Genomic DNA, 18,284 nt, shown 5'->3' with positions numbered 1-18,284 from the left:
ATGGTTTATATGATCATTTCTCATGCGCAAAGCATGAAACATAGCTCAGAATAAACCCAAATACTTTCGTGTCCTTCAAAATCATTATATCTACTTCTTTCATGAATAATGCTGCTATTTTACTGAACATTGCTCACGGCTCACGACTTGCTCAAGGGCTTAATTAAAATGAATTGCAGTGTTAGAATCTAGCGCTCTTATCTTCATGAAAGATTCCTGAATGGAGTTAAACTGTGAAACAAATGGGACTTTTTCTGATGGCGGAGATAAACAGTAGTGAGGCATTTTGGCAGGGGTTTAAATTTGTCCATCTCATCTGTTTTCTGGGCACGGATGCAGCTGCGATTGGGAAATGAAGGCGCTGTTTGTGAATGTGTGTGTGTGTTTTGGAATTGAACCGTCAGCAGGACTGTCACTCGGAGATAAATGCCTCACGGGGGTTTACGAATCAAAGAGGTCACCCACTTATTGCCTCCTCATTGACATCCATCAGGCAAATTTGATAATAAATACAATTACAGCCTGGAACTGTTGTTTATATATCAGGCTTTGCAAAGACAACAACAAAGTTCTGCAATGTTGGTTCAACAGTTGGCGTTGTTAAAAAGCTGATGTAACACAGTGGTAAATATTACCCTGTCTCAGCTTTTCCGGAAAGTGTTGCAGCCATCAAATTTAAAACAAGTGTATATACACTGATCAACCATAACATTAAAACCACCTCCTTGTTTCTACTCCTACTGTTCATTTGATCAGCTCCACTTACCATATAGAAGCACTACAATTACTGACTGTAGTCCATCTGTTTCTCTACATACCTTTTTAGCCTGCTTTCACCCTGTTCTTCAATGGTCAGGACCCCCACAGGACCACCACAGAGCAGGTATTATTTAGGTGGTGGATCATTCTAAGCACTGACACTGACATGGTGGTGGTGTGTTAGTGTGTGTTGTGCTGGTATGAGTGGATCAGACACAGGACGCTTCCAATGGGGCGCTGTTGGCTGGATATTTTTGGTTGGTGGACTATTCTCAGTCCAGCAGTGACAGTGAGGTGTTTAAAAACTCCATCAGCGCTGCTGTGTCTGATCCACTCATACCAGCACAACACACACTAACACACCACCACCATGTCAGTGTCACTACAGTGCTGAGAATGAATCACCACCCAAATAATACCTGATCTGTAGTGGTCCTGTGGGGGTCCTGACCATTGAAGAACAGCATTAAAGGGGGCTAACAAAGCATGCAGAAAAACAGATGGACTACAGTCAGTAATTGTAGAACTACAAAGTGCTTCTATATGGTAATTGGAGCTGATAAAATAGACAGTGAGTGTAGAAACAAGGAGGTGGTTTTAATGTTATGGCTGATCCGTGTACATTTATGGCATTTAGCAGACGGTTTTTATCCAAAGTGACTTACAGTACTGTGACAGTTTACTGTCTGAGCAATTGAGCGTTAAGAGCCTTGCTCAAGGGCACAACAGTGACAACCTGGCAGTGGCAGGGCTTAAACCAGCGACCTTTAGATCCAGTATCTTAACCACTAGGCTACAACTGTCCTAATGGAGCATTCAAGTTGTCATGGACGTCACAATTTGGGGCAAAATCTAACAATCCATGTGATCCCAGAATGAGTCTGCAATATTCCAAAGAGCATTTTGTGATGTTACTTAGCTTAGCTTTCTATGTCTTCAAGTACTTTCATAAATGCTTGAAAAGGTTTAAGGCAGGTGACTGAGCAGCAATGTCCATGACTGTCAACACTCCTTGATCTTCTTTAGTCTTCAAGTAGGTGTAGAACAGTTTTAAAGTGGATTTTGGGCCAATATCTTGGGGCATGGAGAAGAATGGAGTACTACATCTTATAATCCTGTGCAGGAGCCAAAACATCCCAAATCTCAGATAGTCCCACTACCAATGGTTTCTTCCGTACATAAACCCTTCTGTTACTTCAATAAATCCCAACTTGGATTCATCAGTAAATAAGTAAGACTCTTTCATTCATCTGCTGTGAAATATTTGTATGTCTTCGCTGACGCCAAGTGATTTGTCTTGTTTATCTTCTTGTGAGGTGGTTTAGAGACTGTGACTTGTTTAAATCTGTGGTTTGGCTAATTGGAGCACTCATCATTCAGCTCATTCTGTTAGTTACTGGGCTGTCATTCAGAAACTAAGCTGTATGTATTGATCCTCTGATGGTGTGGTCATTTTTGGTCAACATGATCATGGTTTAGAAACATATGATGCAATTTTGGTCAACGTCCAGTACAAACCTTCCATTTAACCATGATGAAAGCCTCTTCTTGTTTAGAAAAATGATTTAAAATTTTAAATGTTGGAGTAAGACTTGAGGAAGTCTGACCTTTTGTACAAAAGGAATCGACACGGTTGCTCTTCAGTTGTGCCAAATGCTAAGAATTTTTTATGTGTTTTTGCTGCTTTTAAAGTAAATGCTGATTCCATGATTTGTAATTAAAATAATTACATTAAATTACAGTAAAATGCAAAAAAATAAGCACTTTAATTAACGGTCTTTGACTTTTAATGATCTTGTTTTTGTACTGTTGTCTACAGTGGCATATTGAAAAAAAAATACAATATGTTGTTCATATTAATATGAGTGCTGTAGATCATCACAGCTATTATGTTATTCTTGGTCACATAGGACCTCAAGTGTTTTATTGCTTAAATACAACAGTTTTTTTTATAAATATATATAAAATAAAGAAATTAAATAAATTAAAGAAGCCCCGATTTTCATACTAAATAGGTTTTAATACTGAAAATATATTCTGTTATAAGGTAGTTGACTAAGTAAAATAATTACTTAATATTGGCTAAATATTTTTTCCCTTAGATTTTTTCCCCCAATTTTCTCCCTAATCTAGTCGTATCCAATTACCCTGTTTGCGTTACGCTTCACCTTTACCGATACAACCCTCCACCGCTGACTGAGGAGCTTCGCAACAGACACGCCCCCTCCGACACGTGCGCAGTACCGACTGCCTCTTTTCACCTGCACGAGGCGAGTTCAAATGGGGATCAGCCTTGTGTACGGAGAGCCGCACCCTGATCAGCATTATTCTCTAACTCTGTGCAGACGCCATCAATTGAACCAGTTATGAGGAACCCCGGTCTGGCTCATCCCACCCTGAACAACAGCCAATCGGGGTTCATGTGGCCGCCCAGCCAGATGGCAGAGCTGAGATTCGATACAATGTATTAAAAATCACAGCTCTGGTGTGCTAGGGTATTTTACCGCTGCGCCACCTGAGCGGCCATTGGCTAAATATTTTAAAATATACAATAATAACTATGAGTACTGTACTGTAGATCATGTTTGAATATAGCAAACGAGCTAATTAGAATCAGAAGTGATTGTCTCATGACATATATGACATCTTGATTCAGTTTTTGTCATGCTAAGTACATGGTAAATCTCTCTTTTACATTTTTAAAATTATTTAGTGAACTGTAATGCAGGGGTAAAGATGTGATTTTGGGTTGTCTTTCAGAATAGTGCAGTAGAAGTGACTAAGACTAACTTTAAGTTCTCAAAATACTTCTTACACTTTACTTTTCACAACCTTATTTTCACTTTAAAGAAGAAGATTAGTCCACAAAGCCAAGCAGAGACATCAAAAGAAAAGTTAGCAGTACCTCTCCTGGGCGGATCTTGATGTAGAAGTTGCTCCTCTTATATGAGATCTTCAGGATCTTGGGCCAGGCAAAGCGGTTGATCCTTAGCCGGTCCCGGTATATCAGCAGGCCGTTGGCGCAGACGCCGAGCATGATTTCGATCCCTTCTGAGTCCTACCTCACAGAAGCAGCCAAGCAAAATGTGAAAGAAGGTAGTATTAATGATCCATGAACACACACTGTCGGCATGTATGAGCACATTTATGTACACCAATCGGGAATAACATTATGACCACCTTCCTAATATTGTGTTGGTCCCCGTTTTGCTGCCCCATACACAACAAACTGTGATGCACTATGTATTCTGACACCTTTCTATCAGAACCAGCATTAACTTCTTCAGCAATCTAAGCATCAATGAGTCTTGGCCGCCCATGACCCTGTCGCCGGTTTACCACTGTTCTTTCCTTGGACCACTTTTAATAGATACTGACCACTGCAGACCGGGAACACCCCACAAGAGCAGCAGTTTTGGAAATGCTCTGATCCAGTTGTCTAGCCATCACAGTTTGGCCCTTGTCAAACTCTCTCAAATCCTTACGCTCGCCCATTTTTCCTGCTTCTAACACATCAAGTTTGAGGATAAAATGTTCACTTGCTGCCTAATATATCCCACCCACTAACAGGTGATGAAGAGATAATCAGTGTTATTCACTTCACCTGTCAGTGGTCATAATGTTATGCCTAGGCGGTGTATGTAATATATGTAGATATACGTTTATATATATGTTACACATACATAAGTATACATATTTCTATAGGCCACACATGTACATGTATTACAATTGTGTATGGGATGCAAGCAACCAAGGGTTAAGGGCCTTGAAGAACTTTGGTGACTTGGCAATGGTGGGCCAGATAGATTTTCATGGATTTTGGGGATTTGGGTGTTCTTTATTGCTGTAGTGCTTTTAGGGTAATCTCTGCAGGACGCCCACACCTACGATGCATAGCAACAGTATCATTTTTCCCATCTGTGGACAATGTATTAATCTAGGTCAAATGCTTTTGTAGCATCTTTCAACTTTACATATTTTTATTTTACAGAGAAATTTGCACCTCTGTTCTCAGGAGTGGTAAACCTCTAGTTCCCAATTAGGACCTTAATTTGAAGACCAGATTAAATAAGGTTTGTGTAATTAATCAGTTTTAAATATGGCCTTAATGAAGATAATTATTTCATTCCTTCATTTTCTTTTACCTGGTCAGGGCTGATTAATTGGGCGAAAGGCGGGAAACACTCCAGACAAATCGCCAGTCCATCACAGGGTACAAACACACACACCCACATATTTAGGGGAATTTTATGAATTGCTCCAACTGACCGGAGAGCTTGTCTTTGGACTAGTGGGAAACCCACATTGACAAAGGAAGAAACTTCTCACAGAAAGGACCCTGTCCACCCTGCCAGAAAATCAAACCCATGTTTCTTGCTGTGAGGCATCAGCGCCACCCACTGAGCCACCGAGCCGCCCCTTAGATAAAGATCAGCATTTTAAAACAAATAGATTCAGAAATCTTTCTTCCAAAACTGTGTAGAAACTTTGTTACTCCTAAAAATATCGATTTCTTAAAAAACTAAACCAAAATTAGAAACTGAAGCGCCTCATCGTACCTTGGCATGATGCAAGTCGACCCCATACATAGACAGCTTCTTGGCATTCTCCAGAAAGTTCATTTCTGCCTCAGCAGGCGTCATGCCCCTGAACGAGGAGATAAAAACAGCGACGCCTTAAAAACAGTGGGAAATGTTCCGTGCGGCATTACTGATAGCAGAATAAACATGCTAGCCAGGGGTTCTGTGCCAGTTCCAATAAGGAAGAGAGACCTCTCTCTGTGCCTGAGGGGTTTCAACACAAGATGCCAATCACGAGCGCCCTGACTGCGTGGCTTATCGACTCTCTGACTCAGTATGACTCAAAGAGCCGGTCTGTATTGGTTTCTGCCCAACTAGAATGTCAGATGTTTATGAGAGTGGTGTTTGTTGGCATGACGTTTGTGATATAGTGTAGAACTCTAGATGTAGGAAGCATGAAGCATATGTGAGTTTCATAGGGCAAACATTTGAGAGATTATGTAAGGCAAAAATATTGATTTTAATACAGTGTAAAGTGTTCTGTGAGATGAGAGTGTTCAACCAAAGTCTCTGTGAACAAAATTCATTATTTCATTATTATAATTCATTTAAACTCCTGAATTTTAAAAAGGCACCAATGGTTTGGCTTATGCAGCTATAAAAAGGCCATGACTTATCTAGTGTTAAGAATACCAGTAAAAGTAGCTCAGATCTTTTACTGATGTAGTAAACTTTGTTTAGTTCATATGTGCAGTGTGAAGAGATTTATCACTTCATTTCTCAACACCCATTCTGTTTCATACCAATATCTGATACATATCAGCTCCTCACTATTGTGACCTGAAGAGTGTGACACATTGACCCTGATTCTTTTAACGTTCACCATTCATACTCATGTACTATCCGTTCTATTTTAGCCTACTTTATTTTTACGCTTACTGTTTTCTGTTCTCCTTACCATTGATGCTGTAGTTTTTTAGTTCCACCTGGCATTTGTTTTGTTGTTTTGTTTGTGTATTTAAACCCTCGTGTTTCCACATGCGTTTAGGGTGGAGGCCGAAAACACAAAACAAGATTTGAGAGGGCAAAAACAAATCCAACAAAAAATCATACCAGACAAAACAAATCCCACAACATAAAAATAAAAGTCATATAAGATAGAAATCCCACATAGAAAGAAATTCCTTACAATTAAAACAAATCCTGCATAATAATACCTTAAAACTAAAAGTAATGCCACATAAAAATACCCCAAAACTAAAACTAATCCAGCATAAAAAATACCAGAAAACTAAAACTAATCCCGCATAATTTTTTTTACATATACTAATTTTTTCTGATTGTACCTTCAGCTGTTGTAATACTTGACTTTCCATCTAGGATTAATAAAGTATCTATCTATCTATCTATCTATCTATCTATCTATCTATCTATCTATCTATCTATCTATCTATCTATCTATCTATCTATCTATCTATCTATCTATCTATCTATCTATCTATCTATCTATCTATCTATCTATCTACATACAAATCCCTCAAAACAAAAACAAACCCTACTGAAAAATTGCTTAAAACAAAAACAAACCCCACATAAGTCCCTTAAAAAAAAAGCAAATACCACAAAACAAATCCCACATAAAAGTTCCTTTAAAACTAAAACAAATACGAAAATATGACAACACAAACACAAACCTCACATAAAAATCCCTTAAAAAACAAATCCCACATAAAATTCCCACAAAACAAAAACAAATCCTACTTAAAATTTGATTAAAACAAAAACAAACCCCACATATAAATCCCTTAAAACAAAAACAAACCCCACATAAAATTCCCTTAAAACAAAAACAAATACCACAAAACAAATCCCACATAAAAATCCCTCAAAACAAAAACAAACCCCACATATAAATCCCTCAAAACAAAAACAAATCCTACTTAAAATTTGATTAAAACAAAAACAAACCCCACATATAAATCCCTTCAAACAAAAACAAACCCCACATATGAATCCTTCAAAACAAAAACAAACCCCACATATAAATCCTTCAAAACAAAAAAAAACCCCACATATAAATCCCTCACAACAAAAACAAACCCCACATATAAATCCCTCAAACAAAAACAAACCCCACATATAAATCCCTCAAAACAAAAACAAACCCCACATATAAATCCTTCAAAACAAAAACAAACCCCACATATAAATCCTTCAAAACAAAAACAAACCCCACATATAAATCCTTCAAAACAAAAACAAACCCCATATATAAATCCCTCAAAACAAAAACAAACCCCACATATAAATCCCTCAAACAAAAACAAACCCCACATATAAATCCTTCAAAACAAAAACAAACCCCACATATAAATCCCTCAAACAAAAACAAACCCCACATATAAATCCCTCAAAACAAAAACAAACCCCACATATAAATCCTTCAAAACCAAAACAAACCCCATATATAAATCCCTCAAACAAAAACAAACCCCACATATAAATCCTTCAAAACAAAAACAAACCCCACATATAAATCCCTCAAACAAAAACAAACCCCACATATAAATCCCTCAAACAAAAACAAACCCCACATATAAATCCTTCAAAACAAAAACAAACCCCACATATGAATCCTTCAAAACAAAAACAAATCCCACATATAAATCCTTCAAAACAAAAACAAACCCCATATATAAATCCTTCAAAACAAAAACAAACCCCACATATAAATCCCTCAAAACAAAAACAAACCCCATATATAAATCCCTCAAAACAAAAACAAACCCCACATACAAATCCCTCAAACAAAAACAAACCCCACATATAAATCCCTCAAACAAAAACAAACCCCACGTATAAATCCCTCAAACAAAAACAAACCCCACGTATAAATCCCTCAAAACAAAAACAAACCCCACATATAAATTCCTCAAAACAAAAACAAACCCCACATATAAATCCCTCAAAACAAAAACAAACCCCACATACAAATCCCTCAAACAAAAACAAACCCCACATATAAATCCCTCAAACAAAAACAAACCCCACATATAAATCCTTCAAAACAAAAACAAACCCCACATATAAATCCCTCAAACAAAAACAAACCCCACATATAAATCCTTCAAAACAAAAACAAACCCCACGTATAAATCCCTCAAACAAAAACAAACCCCACATATAAATCCTTCAAAACAAAAACAAACCCCACATATAAATCCTTCAAAACAAAAACAAACCCCATATATAAATCCCTCAAAACAAAAACAAACCCCACATATAAATCCCTCAAAAAAAAAAACCCATATATAAATCCTTCAAAACAAAAACAAACCCCACATATAAATCCCTCAAAACAAAAACAAACCCCACATATAAATCCTTAAAAACAAAAACAAACCCCACATATAAATCCCTCAAAACAAAAACAAACCCCACATATAAATACCTCAAACAAAAACAAACCCCACATATAAATCCCTCAAAACAAAAACAAACCCCACATATAAATCCCTCAAACAAAAACAAACCCCACATATAAATCCCTCAAACAAAAACAAACCGCACATATAAATCCCTCAAAACAAAAACAAACCCCACATATAAATCCCTCAAACAAAAACAAACCCCACATATAAATCCCTCAAACAAAAACAAACCGCACATATAAATCCCTCAAAACAAAAACAAACCGCACATATAAATCCCTCAAAACAAAAACAAACCCCACATATAAATCCCTCAAACAAAAACAAACCCCACATATAAATACCTCAAACAAAAACAAACCCCACATATAAATCCCTCAAAACAAAAACAAACCCCACATATAAATCCCTCAAAACAAAAACAAACCCCACATATAAATCCTTCAAAACAAAAACAAATCCCACTTAAAATTTGATTAAAACAAAAACAAACCCCACATATAAATATTTTAAAACAAAAACAAATCTCATGTAATAATCACACAACCAAAAACACATCACACAGCTCAAAAACAAACTCCACATTAACATCCCACAAGACAAAACAATTTGCATTAATGACATCAGACCTTCTTAAAATGTAAATGTTCATTAAAAGTGATTTAATTAGAGAAAGTGGAATGTAGGGTTGCCAGGTTGCAGACAGTGATTAGGGAAAGTGGGACTGAACATAATTTACTTGGCGTGGTGCGGTGTGGTGTGGTGCGGTGTGGTGTCTCTTTTCACTCTTAATGATAATTAAAAGTTTACTGTCTATTTGCAAAAATAATTTGGCTCAAACTTTGATAACCTGCTGCGAAATCAACCTTTGACCTCATCTGTAGATGTAATTGGTTTACACACACACGCACACTTATATCACAATTTTATTAAATTGTATGCTTCCTGTTTTGCAGCAACACTTTAGGGAATACCCTTTCCTGTTTCAGCATGACCATCAACACCTGACCTCAGCCCCACTGAACAGCTTTGGAATGTACTGGAACATCAGTTAAGCCTTTTTTGGCCATCATCAGCCCAGCCATACAAATGCTCTTTTGACTGAATGGGCACAAATTCCCACAGCATACTTCTCTTGTGAAAAGCCTCAAAAGAGTGGCAGTTATTTCTAAAAAGAAGTACAGAAACCCCCATAATCCCAAGCTCTCCATGGTATACCAATATTTTCTTTGTTTTTTTCAGACAGATTCAATATTGGTTCCTGGGACTCCAGCCAGGATTTTAAAACTGTTTCCCAATTGTATCAATCAAGCTAAACAACAAAAGATCCAAGAAAAAGTACAAAAGTGAATCTGGGTTTACACTGTTCTTTATTTTAAGACAACAACAACTCATCTTGTGACGACCTGTGACAACAAGAAGGATCTCGTGCTTTTCTTACCTGTAGGTACGATGCAGCTCCATGACTCTCTCCTCTAGTTCTCGGGTCTGGTTTGGGGCGAAGTGGAAGTCAGTGATGTATTCTGAGCCGTGCTCATCCTGGTCGTAGTCTCCGAGTTCAGCCTGGACGGTGTAGGAGCCTAGCAGAGCATGAGTGACGAACGAGCAGGGAAGACGTCCGGATAATATATCATCGCGAAGCTGCAGACACAAGTAGAACCTACGAGAAAGTGGAAAAGTATAAGGTGAAGTTAAAGGCTCATGATGCTCTGTACTATATGTGCTTTTAATTGTCTAACAAACATAAGTCAAAGCAAATGGAATACAGTATTAAACATCATCAAAATAAAATTCCTGTGGGGCGTTCAGGTGGGCCAGCGGGACAATCCACTAGCACACCAGCGCCGAGAGTCTGAACTCCCGGGGTTTGAATATCGGCTCTGCTACCGGCTGGCTGGGCGCCCTTTAGCAGGCATAATTGACTAATGCCTGCAGCAGGAAAAATTGGCCTCCAGTCTGCTGGGTGGGAAAGATCGGAAAAAGGGGTGGGGTTATCACGGCTGCTTAAGGTCCTTGGTTGCCCAGGGCCCCTGTACAAAAAGTAGAGGAGGGCAGATATCGGGGCGTGGCTCTCTGTACGTGAACCCTACCTCACGTGCAAATCCACCAAGTATGGGTGAATAAGAAGGGATTAATACATCAGAGGGAGTGTGTGTCAGTCAAGACACACCCTCCTTGGACACTTCTGTACAGGCGCCCTGGGCAACCAAGGTCCTTACATAGCATTTATAATCCTACCCCACCCCCTTATTATTATCCGGTCTTTTCCCACCCAGCAGACTAGAGGTCAATTTTTGACTGCTACAGGCACATTGTGCCCAGCCGACCGGTAGCAGAGTCAAGATTCGAACTCGGGGAGATAAGAATCCCAGCGCTGGTGTGCTAGCGGAATATTCCGCTACACCATGAGGCAAAAAAAAAAAAAAAATCCCTTTTAGTTTTACTGTAGTGCTTATTTCCTTGAGTTCTTGAGTTCACAGAAGTAAAGCTCCAAACCATTTCAAAATAAATTCAGTGCCAAATCCCACCACGAGTAAAATACTGAACCTCCTGTTTATACTGAAAGATGTAGTCTGAATGATAAATTTAGTTTGTCTCGTACCTGGTGATGTCCTCCGTGAGCTGAGAGGGATCCGGGGGGTAGAATTTGACAGCGAAAGCAAAATGCCAAGGAGAAGCTGAGGACGTACAAACATATATCACATCATATAAATTCATCCATCATAGCTTACGGTCATCTAGTAAAAGTGAAGGTCAGACAGAATGAATCTGCTTAGTCATTCACACAGGAAGGACAGGAACTAAAGACTGAAGTGAAGCAGCGATGTGGCTGAGCATCTGGATAAATTTACAATGGAGGTGTAAAATTTTAGGATTTTTTATTATGATACTGTTCCTTAGTCTACAGAAGTTCCAGTTCACTGCTAGGTGAATGATAGGCCTTGATATATGAAGGCAACAAGGTGCAGTGTGGCTGACGACTGCAATTTACTCAGTTTACTAAAGCTGTAGCTCATATATTTGATAGATAGATGGGTAGGTAGGTAGGTAGGTAGGTAGGTAGGTAGGTAGGTAGGTAGGTAGTTAGACAGACAGACAGACAGACAGACAGACAGACAGACAGACAGACAGACAGACAGATAAAATGGTCAATTTAAAGGGTATGAAAGTTGTAATGGGAGGGGAACAAACATTTATAACTTAAATTAACTCGCAGTAATAGTACATTCAGATGCAAGCCATTTAACATGTGAGTCCATCATGTTTGTGTTTGTTAACAGTAAAGATAAATGTAAATAACCATGTTTTGGCTTTAGATTATTTCACGTTAATTGTAATGTTCTTTAGATGTTCTAGATTCTTAATAATATCAAGAATCATAAAATAAATGATAATGTGGCTCATTAAGTCTGTTTAATTAATGTCCTTCTGTGTTACCACTTTGGCCGACAGAGGGGGCACAGAGGCACATATGATTGATGTGTCAGTGTCTCTGAATTGCCTCATTAGCATAAAGGCGCATTAATTTGCTCCAGGTGGAAGTCCTTCTATATATCATGGTTTCTCCCTCCCACACCTGCCAGCTTCTTCGTTGGCACATCGGCTTTTCTATGACCAGCCGCTGGGTCTGGTCCGGTCTTCTGCTGGGGTGTGTGAAATGCACCCCGGTATCGTGGGGTTTTTTTGTGCTTCATGATAGAACCACCCTGGAAGAGTTGATTTCTCCGTAGGTGGCATGATGTCCCTCCTGTAAATCCACATTATGCATGAGGTGTGCCAGTTGGTGCAGTTGGGTTGCCTCTTGTGCACTGTCTGAACCGGTAGGTTCTAAAGGTTCCCTATCTTTCTAAAGACTGAGGTGGCATATTGTGACAACCAGTTCTCAGTTCTGCGCTATCCCTGTTCTATCCACTTTCTCCTTCGCAGGCTGCGAATGTTTGTTTTCTAATAATTTGGCAACCTTATTTATTTGTGATTATCCACTTTTTGTAGCTTTTCAGCTACAGTATTGTTGTACCTTGATTTAACATCTTGTATTTGGGTTATCTTCATTCTTTCTTCAGTAGCAAGGCACGGCACGCCCCATTACAATAAACAGTGCACTTTTTCCTTTTTGTACCAAAGTAGAATTTTCTTAATTTCCCAGTGCATCTGGCAACCTCTGCCTGTCGCATGACACCCTTTGTGGCTTCAGACTACCACATACTTCCTCAGACTTGCCACATCTTCACACCCACCTGCCAGCGATGGATGCTTACAGAGAGCTTCAGTATGTACGGTAAACCATGCTACTACATATACAACATGTTATTCTGCCAGCAGCAGGGAGTCGAAAGCACAGCTTAGATTTGAAAGTCGTGGCTCAGTGGAGGTGGGCTAGCATACTAAGCCCACTGCGCCAACCGGGCACCACAAACACTGCGCCTTTACCCATCATCAGTAAAAGAAAGATGTTTTGACCCACTTGCAATCGTGTCAAATCCCAAATGCCCATGCACTCACTTCTCATTTGCTTCTTGATCTCCTTGGAGGGGTCGAGCCAGTTCTGAAAAACAAAAAATCAGAGGGAAAGAAATCAAACTGGGGTTTGCATACCCATTATTTGCACCACGCTGCCTTCATTCCCCTCACTTCTTCTAACTAATGGAATCCCATCATGGAAGCCTTTCTACACATCGTAATTAAAGCAAGGCAGCCTGCAACTCTGCCCTACTGAGTAACCTAGCATGCACTGATGAATGCTAATCTTTCTATCTGATTATTCACAGAGTGCCTTTAAATTAGCTCTGTTGTGTTAGCGCTATCAGAGCAGTTCAGTGTTACCCGACGTTCAGACCGGCAGCGATGCGTAAAGACAAAACAACCGACTGTCATTTATTTTCAATTAGAACTGGAGATTTCCGCTGACAGGAGGTGGTGCGTATGCTGGCGACATGAACTGGGCGGAGTCGGCGATGCAAAAAAGTCAAGCAAGGTTTAACTGTATGCAAATTGGGAGCAAAGCGATAGGGCAATTACCAATAGGAATTGAGCACTGAGCAATGCGGTAGGTGCATTATCGCCGGATTTTTATTTTTAGCGGAAAACGTCTGATTTGTAGTAAAAACAGGGTGGGAAGGTTGTTTTTCCTAGCCAGTAAAGTACACTGTACTGTAGTTTGCTTGTTTGTTTGTTTGTTTTCTTGCTTGCCGTCAGATAACCATGGCAATTAAACGTCTACAGGCAATAATGACACTTCTGGTGTGAACACAGCGATGAGCGATCAGCAATTCGGGCGACAAGAGGTGAAAAATCGCTGCCGGACTGTGAGAAGTGTAAGAAGTCAAAGCTTATGCTTTGATGATTTTCTTATGGGGGGGAGGGGGGCAAGGCACAAGGCACACCCTGGATGGGACGCCAGTCCATCGCAGAGCAGACACACATACACACACACACCCATTCACTTATAGGGCAATTCAGTGTCTCCAGTTAACCTGACTGCATGTTTTTGGACTGTGGAAGGAAACCGGAGCTCCCGGAGTAAACCCACGCAGACACGAGGAGAACATGCAAACTCCGCACAGAAAGGACCCAGACCGGCCCGCCTAGGGATCGAACCCAGGACCTTCTTGCTGTGAGGTGACAATGCTACCCACCGAGCCACCGTGCCACCCGCTTTTAAAACAAACAGTATAAAAACAGAATGACCTCTACCTAACCTTCTCAGCTTTAACATCAGCCAGTCTTTTGCTAATTCATTTACACGTTTGCATGCTTGCTTGGTTTGTAATGTGGAATTTCTGAGCATCTTCGAACACTTAGCAAAAATGCAGTAATCCTATTTTAGAACATCAACCAACAGCTGGTAGAAACACTGCCAGTGGCATAATGACCCAAGATTGCTTCACTTAAAACAAATCCCTGTCCCCTCCAGACACACAATACACTGTCCTGTGGTGAATAAACAAGTCTTTAAATTACACTGCATTCTGGTATGCAGGAGGTCTGTCTGTCTTTCTCAAGACGTTAACTTTATACATTAATTATTATAAGTTTATAACTATATATGGACAAAACAACGCCAGATTAAATACAGTACAAGTCATAAGTTTACATAGAATTACTTGCCAGTCTTGGGATTTGAACCTTTTCTGCCACTGTTTTTTTAAGTTTGACTAAAGTTTGTTGCTAAACACATTAAAATACCACACAAGCATTTTAAATAAGAGTTATTTGGCCACACTGGTCAAAAGTATGGAAAAAACATCAATGCTGTATCTACTGTAAAGCTTGGTGGTGGTAGTATTATGTTCTTAAGCTGTTTTCCTTCCAGTAGAACTGGTGCACTGCAAAAGATTGATGGAATAATAAAGAATACTGGAACTAAAAAGCTTAGAATTGGTTTAGCTGGCGTCCAGGTGACGCACCGGGATATTCCGCAAGCACACCATCACTGAGATTCTGAACACCTCGGCGTTGCCACCGGTCGGCTGGGTGCCATCTATCGGTCACAATTGGCAGTGCCTGCAGCAGAATCTAATTGGCCACTGTGTCTGTTAGGGTGGGATGACCGGACTATAGGGTGGAGTCTTCAAACGCTGTGCAAGGACCCTGTTTAGCGGATAGAGGCGCCTGTGCAGAAGCATGGTCAAAAAGAAAGGGTCTGCTAAGGACTGCGAATGGGTCGGAGGAGGCATGAGCAGAAAATATACCCTCCTCGAATGCAATCAGGGATCCCCAGCAGCAGAAGACAAATTGACTACACTAATTCGGGAGAAAAATGGAAGGAAATGCATAAATAAATAGAATTGGTTGAGCTGTTTTTGTAGAACTGGTTTTGGTGGTTTTCTGGTACAGACCTGACTCTTTACTACAGTCCACATATTCTCAATAAGGTTAAGGTCAGGACTTTAGGAAGGCCATTCCGAAATATTACTTCTGGCTTGATTTAAACATTCTAACAACCAGAGTGGTCAAAGATCTAACCAGAGTTGTTTTAGATGCTTTTTAATAGCTAGGAAAACTTGTTCGGGTTGTTCGGGGTGGATGAGCTCAGAAAAACATGATCAATTATGCGATGTGCTATATTTATATGTGTGACCTAGCAGATATTCAGAACACACACTATACAATTATAGGAAGAGCTGAAGAAGTGATAGAACTTTACAAACATGTAATTCTGGCTTTTTTAAGATGATACTGACCTTTTGGCTGTCCGATTCACTGAAGGTCAGACCAAAGTAGTCTTTCTCCAACAGGTTCAGATGTTCGCACACTAGGTCCATCAAAGCCTGGCCCTTGCAGTTTTTCTGTACACACAAACAGCAAACAAAACAAATGAGATGCTATTATGATATTACTAGCATTTCTCAACACAATACTAGCTAAACTAAAAGATAGATTAACAATCTGTAATAAAGTAATACAACCCCATAGACAAAGGGGTTGGGGGTTGTGGTAAGGAACAACCCAACCTCTCTCTTGTATTCTGGAATAATACAGTATTTCTTAATAGTGGTAAGGACAGGTGACCAACTACCTGCTACCTGCTAAACCACCCATCTTTTATTTATTCATTTAACTAAATATGTCATCCTGGTCAGGTTTATGTTGAGTAAGGCGCCATTTGGAAACCACTTTGGTACTATTTTCGTCTCACATCCGACAAAAATTTGTCATTGAGTAAATGCATAACTGTGATAGCCTGCGATAAACTGGCGTACAATTCAGGGTGGCGCCTCTTGGTAAAAGAATGAATGATTATATCTGCCTGGAACAAGTTACAAAGTCATATCTAATGCACTAGGACTAAATCACACTAAAAGCCTTAATCCTCAAAGGAGGAAACTTGAAACAGTGATGAATCTACCCAGAAGTGTCCGGCCTTTTAAAATGTCTTTAAGTGGTTAGCGGGCAGCTCATCCATGAGGTCCCAAAAGATCGCAGATTGGCTACGCCCCTAGCCGTAAGTAAGTACATGTGTAACTGTGAGATGCCCTGCAATAGATTAGCAACCAATCTGTATATTCCTGTCTTACACCCAGTGATTTTGGGTCCTGCTGGACGTAACGTGACTATAACCAGAAAGCAGTCAATGGAAAATAAATGTAAAAAAATAATAAAAGGATTTTAACATCGGTAAGAATATTGTGTACTTCAGCCACCCCAGAGAAAGCTGTAGCTTTTAGGAGGGCACTTGTGTCACATTGCTAAGATCAGGCAGTTGCTCTTACATAAGACCTAAAAGCCAGAGACGGAAAAGCCTCTCCACTGTGACTGGAGCTTTGATCACTACTATACACCCTCATCATATTCTCTAGAGGCATAGCACGCACTGTGTGGAGTGATATTCCACACACACACACACACACACACAGATTGCATCTTGAGGTCTCAGATGCTTCTGCTACTGATGCTGTTCTGCTTTAATAGCATCCATGCTCCATGCCCATAGTGACAGTAAAGTAGCAATTGTCATGGAAACAGATTAAGAGTTGTGCTGTGGGCTGCTTAAAGAAGTTCTTTTCTTTTTGCTTTTTTTAACTGCATCAGTAACGAGGGGAGGAAAAGCTTATTTGCACTTCTAATCTTTCTGATCTCAGCCTCTCAGCGACATAGATGTTGGTATGCGGCGTCGCCAAATAAGATAATTTTATCATCTGGATAAAGAGCTTCAACCACTATTCAACCACTTTAGTTTTTTTATTGAATACAGTTCCAGTGCATAGATTTACTTTAAATTTACAAAACATATGTGTTGAATCACTTACAAATGTAATGGTTATTGCCCCAACTAAAGGATTATGCTGTTGCTGTTGGGACTAACTGGTTTTATTATTGAACTTATTTTCACTTGTGTATAAAAGGCAACAATAAGTAGCAAGCAGTGGCGATTTCTCTAAGACTGCAAGGGAAGCTCAGCTTCCCCTAAAATGTCAAAAATTAAATGGTCAAATATGTACAGTTGTGTTAACATTTCATGCGACTACAAATGCGTTAGAACACGTTCATCTCGAATACAAGTTTCGACTGACTCGATTTTGTTAACTCCCGTAGCATCAATGCATTTGCCCGTAGAAGCTGAGCGTCTATTCACTTCTATGGGGCTGCATGGAAAGGTTTTTTTCATTGCTTCGAAACTCGCCAGTCATTGGATAAATGCCACGATTTTGTCCCGCCCCCGGACGCTGAGCGTCTCTGGGGGTGAATGGAGCTGTGGGCGGGTCTGGACGCTGAGCTTCTGCAAGATGATTGGAGGATCAGTCAAAAGGCTGAATCCTGTTTTGATTGACAGCTATTTTGAGATCTACACCTTCACTTAATCACTGGGAGCTTCAGTCCCATCGCGGATTTTGCGAGAGAAGTCGAAAGACAAACTGCAACCCATTTCAGGCCATTTTCTTGAAAAGGAACGGAGGGCAGAATTTATGTATAAATAAATTGACAAAGTTTATGATGTAAGCCGACAATGAGCTTCCCCTCGTTGAAAGACCAGCAGCCGCCACTGGTAGCAAGACTGTTTACAGATTTTAGAGAATTTTTCTTTCTTTCACCCACTTCAATGGCACAGAAGGTAAGGAAATAAAGCAGTTCA

The 18,284-nt window shown here is 39.8% G+C and overlaps 1 protein-coding gene across 9 annotated transcripts in view; it reads right to left on the bottom strand.

Moving 5' to 3' along the window:
- The window catches only part of LOC134302078 (band 4.1-like protein 1), a 105,668-nt gene that overhangs the window by 21,732 nt on the left and 65,652 nt on the right, over positions 1-18,284 (bottom strand). For 8 of the 9 annotated variants that reach the window (XM_062987100.1, XM_062987107.1, XM_062987109.1 and 5 more), the window contains 6 exons: positions 15,895-15,999; positions 13,214-13,256; positions 11,313-11,388; positions 10,152-10,370; positions 5,319-5,406; positions 3,665-3,817 (listed from right to left, as the gene is read on the bottom strand). In XM_062987100.1, the coding sequence (XP_062843170.1) occupies positions 3,665-3,817; positions 5,319-5,406; positions 10,152-10,370; positions 11,313-11,388; positions 13,214-13,256; positions 15,895-15,999 (684 nt within the window). Of the gene's footprint in view, positions 1-3,664; positions 3,818-5,318; positions 5,407-6,237; positions 6,348-10,151; positions 10,371-11,312; positions 11,389-13,213; positions 13,257-15,894; positions 16,000-18,284 lie in introns of those variants that run through there. The other variant, XM_062987108.1, reaches the window with a different exon arrangement.

The sequence above is a fragment of the Trichomycterus rosablanca genome, chromosome 24 (genome assembly GCF_030014385.1).
Source record: "Trichomycterus rosablanca isolate fTriRos1 chromosome 24, fTriRos1.hap1, whole genome shotgun sequence".
Classification (NCBI taxonomy): Eukaryota; Metazoa; Chordata; class Actinopteri; order Siluriformes; family Trichomycteridae; genus Trichomycterus; species Trichomycterus rosablanca.
The sequence above is the reverse complement of the archived record's forward strand: the minus strand, read 5'-3'. Positions and strand labels throughout refer to the sequence as shown.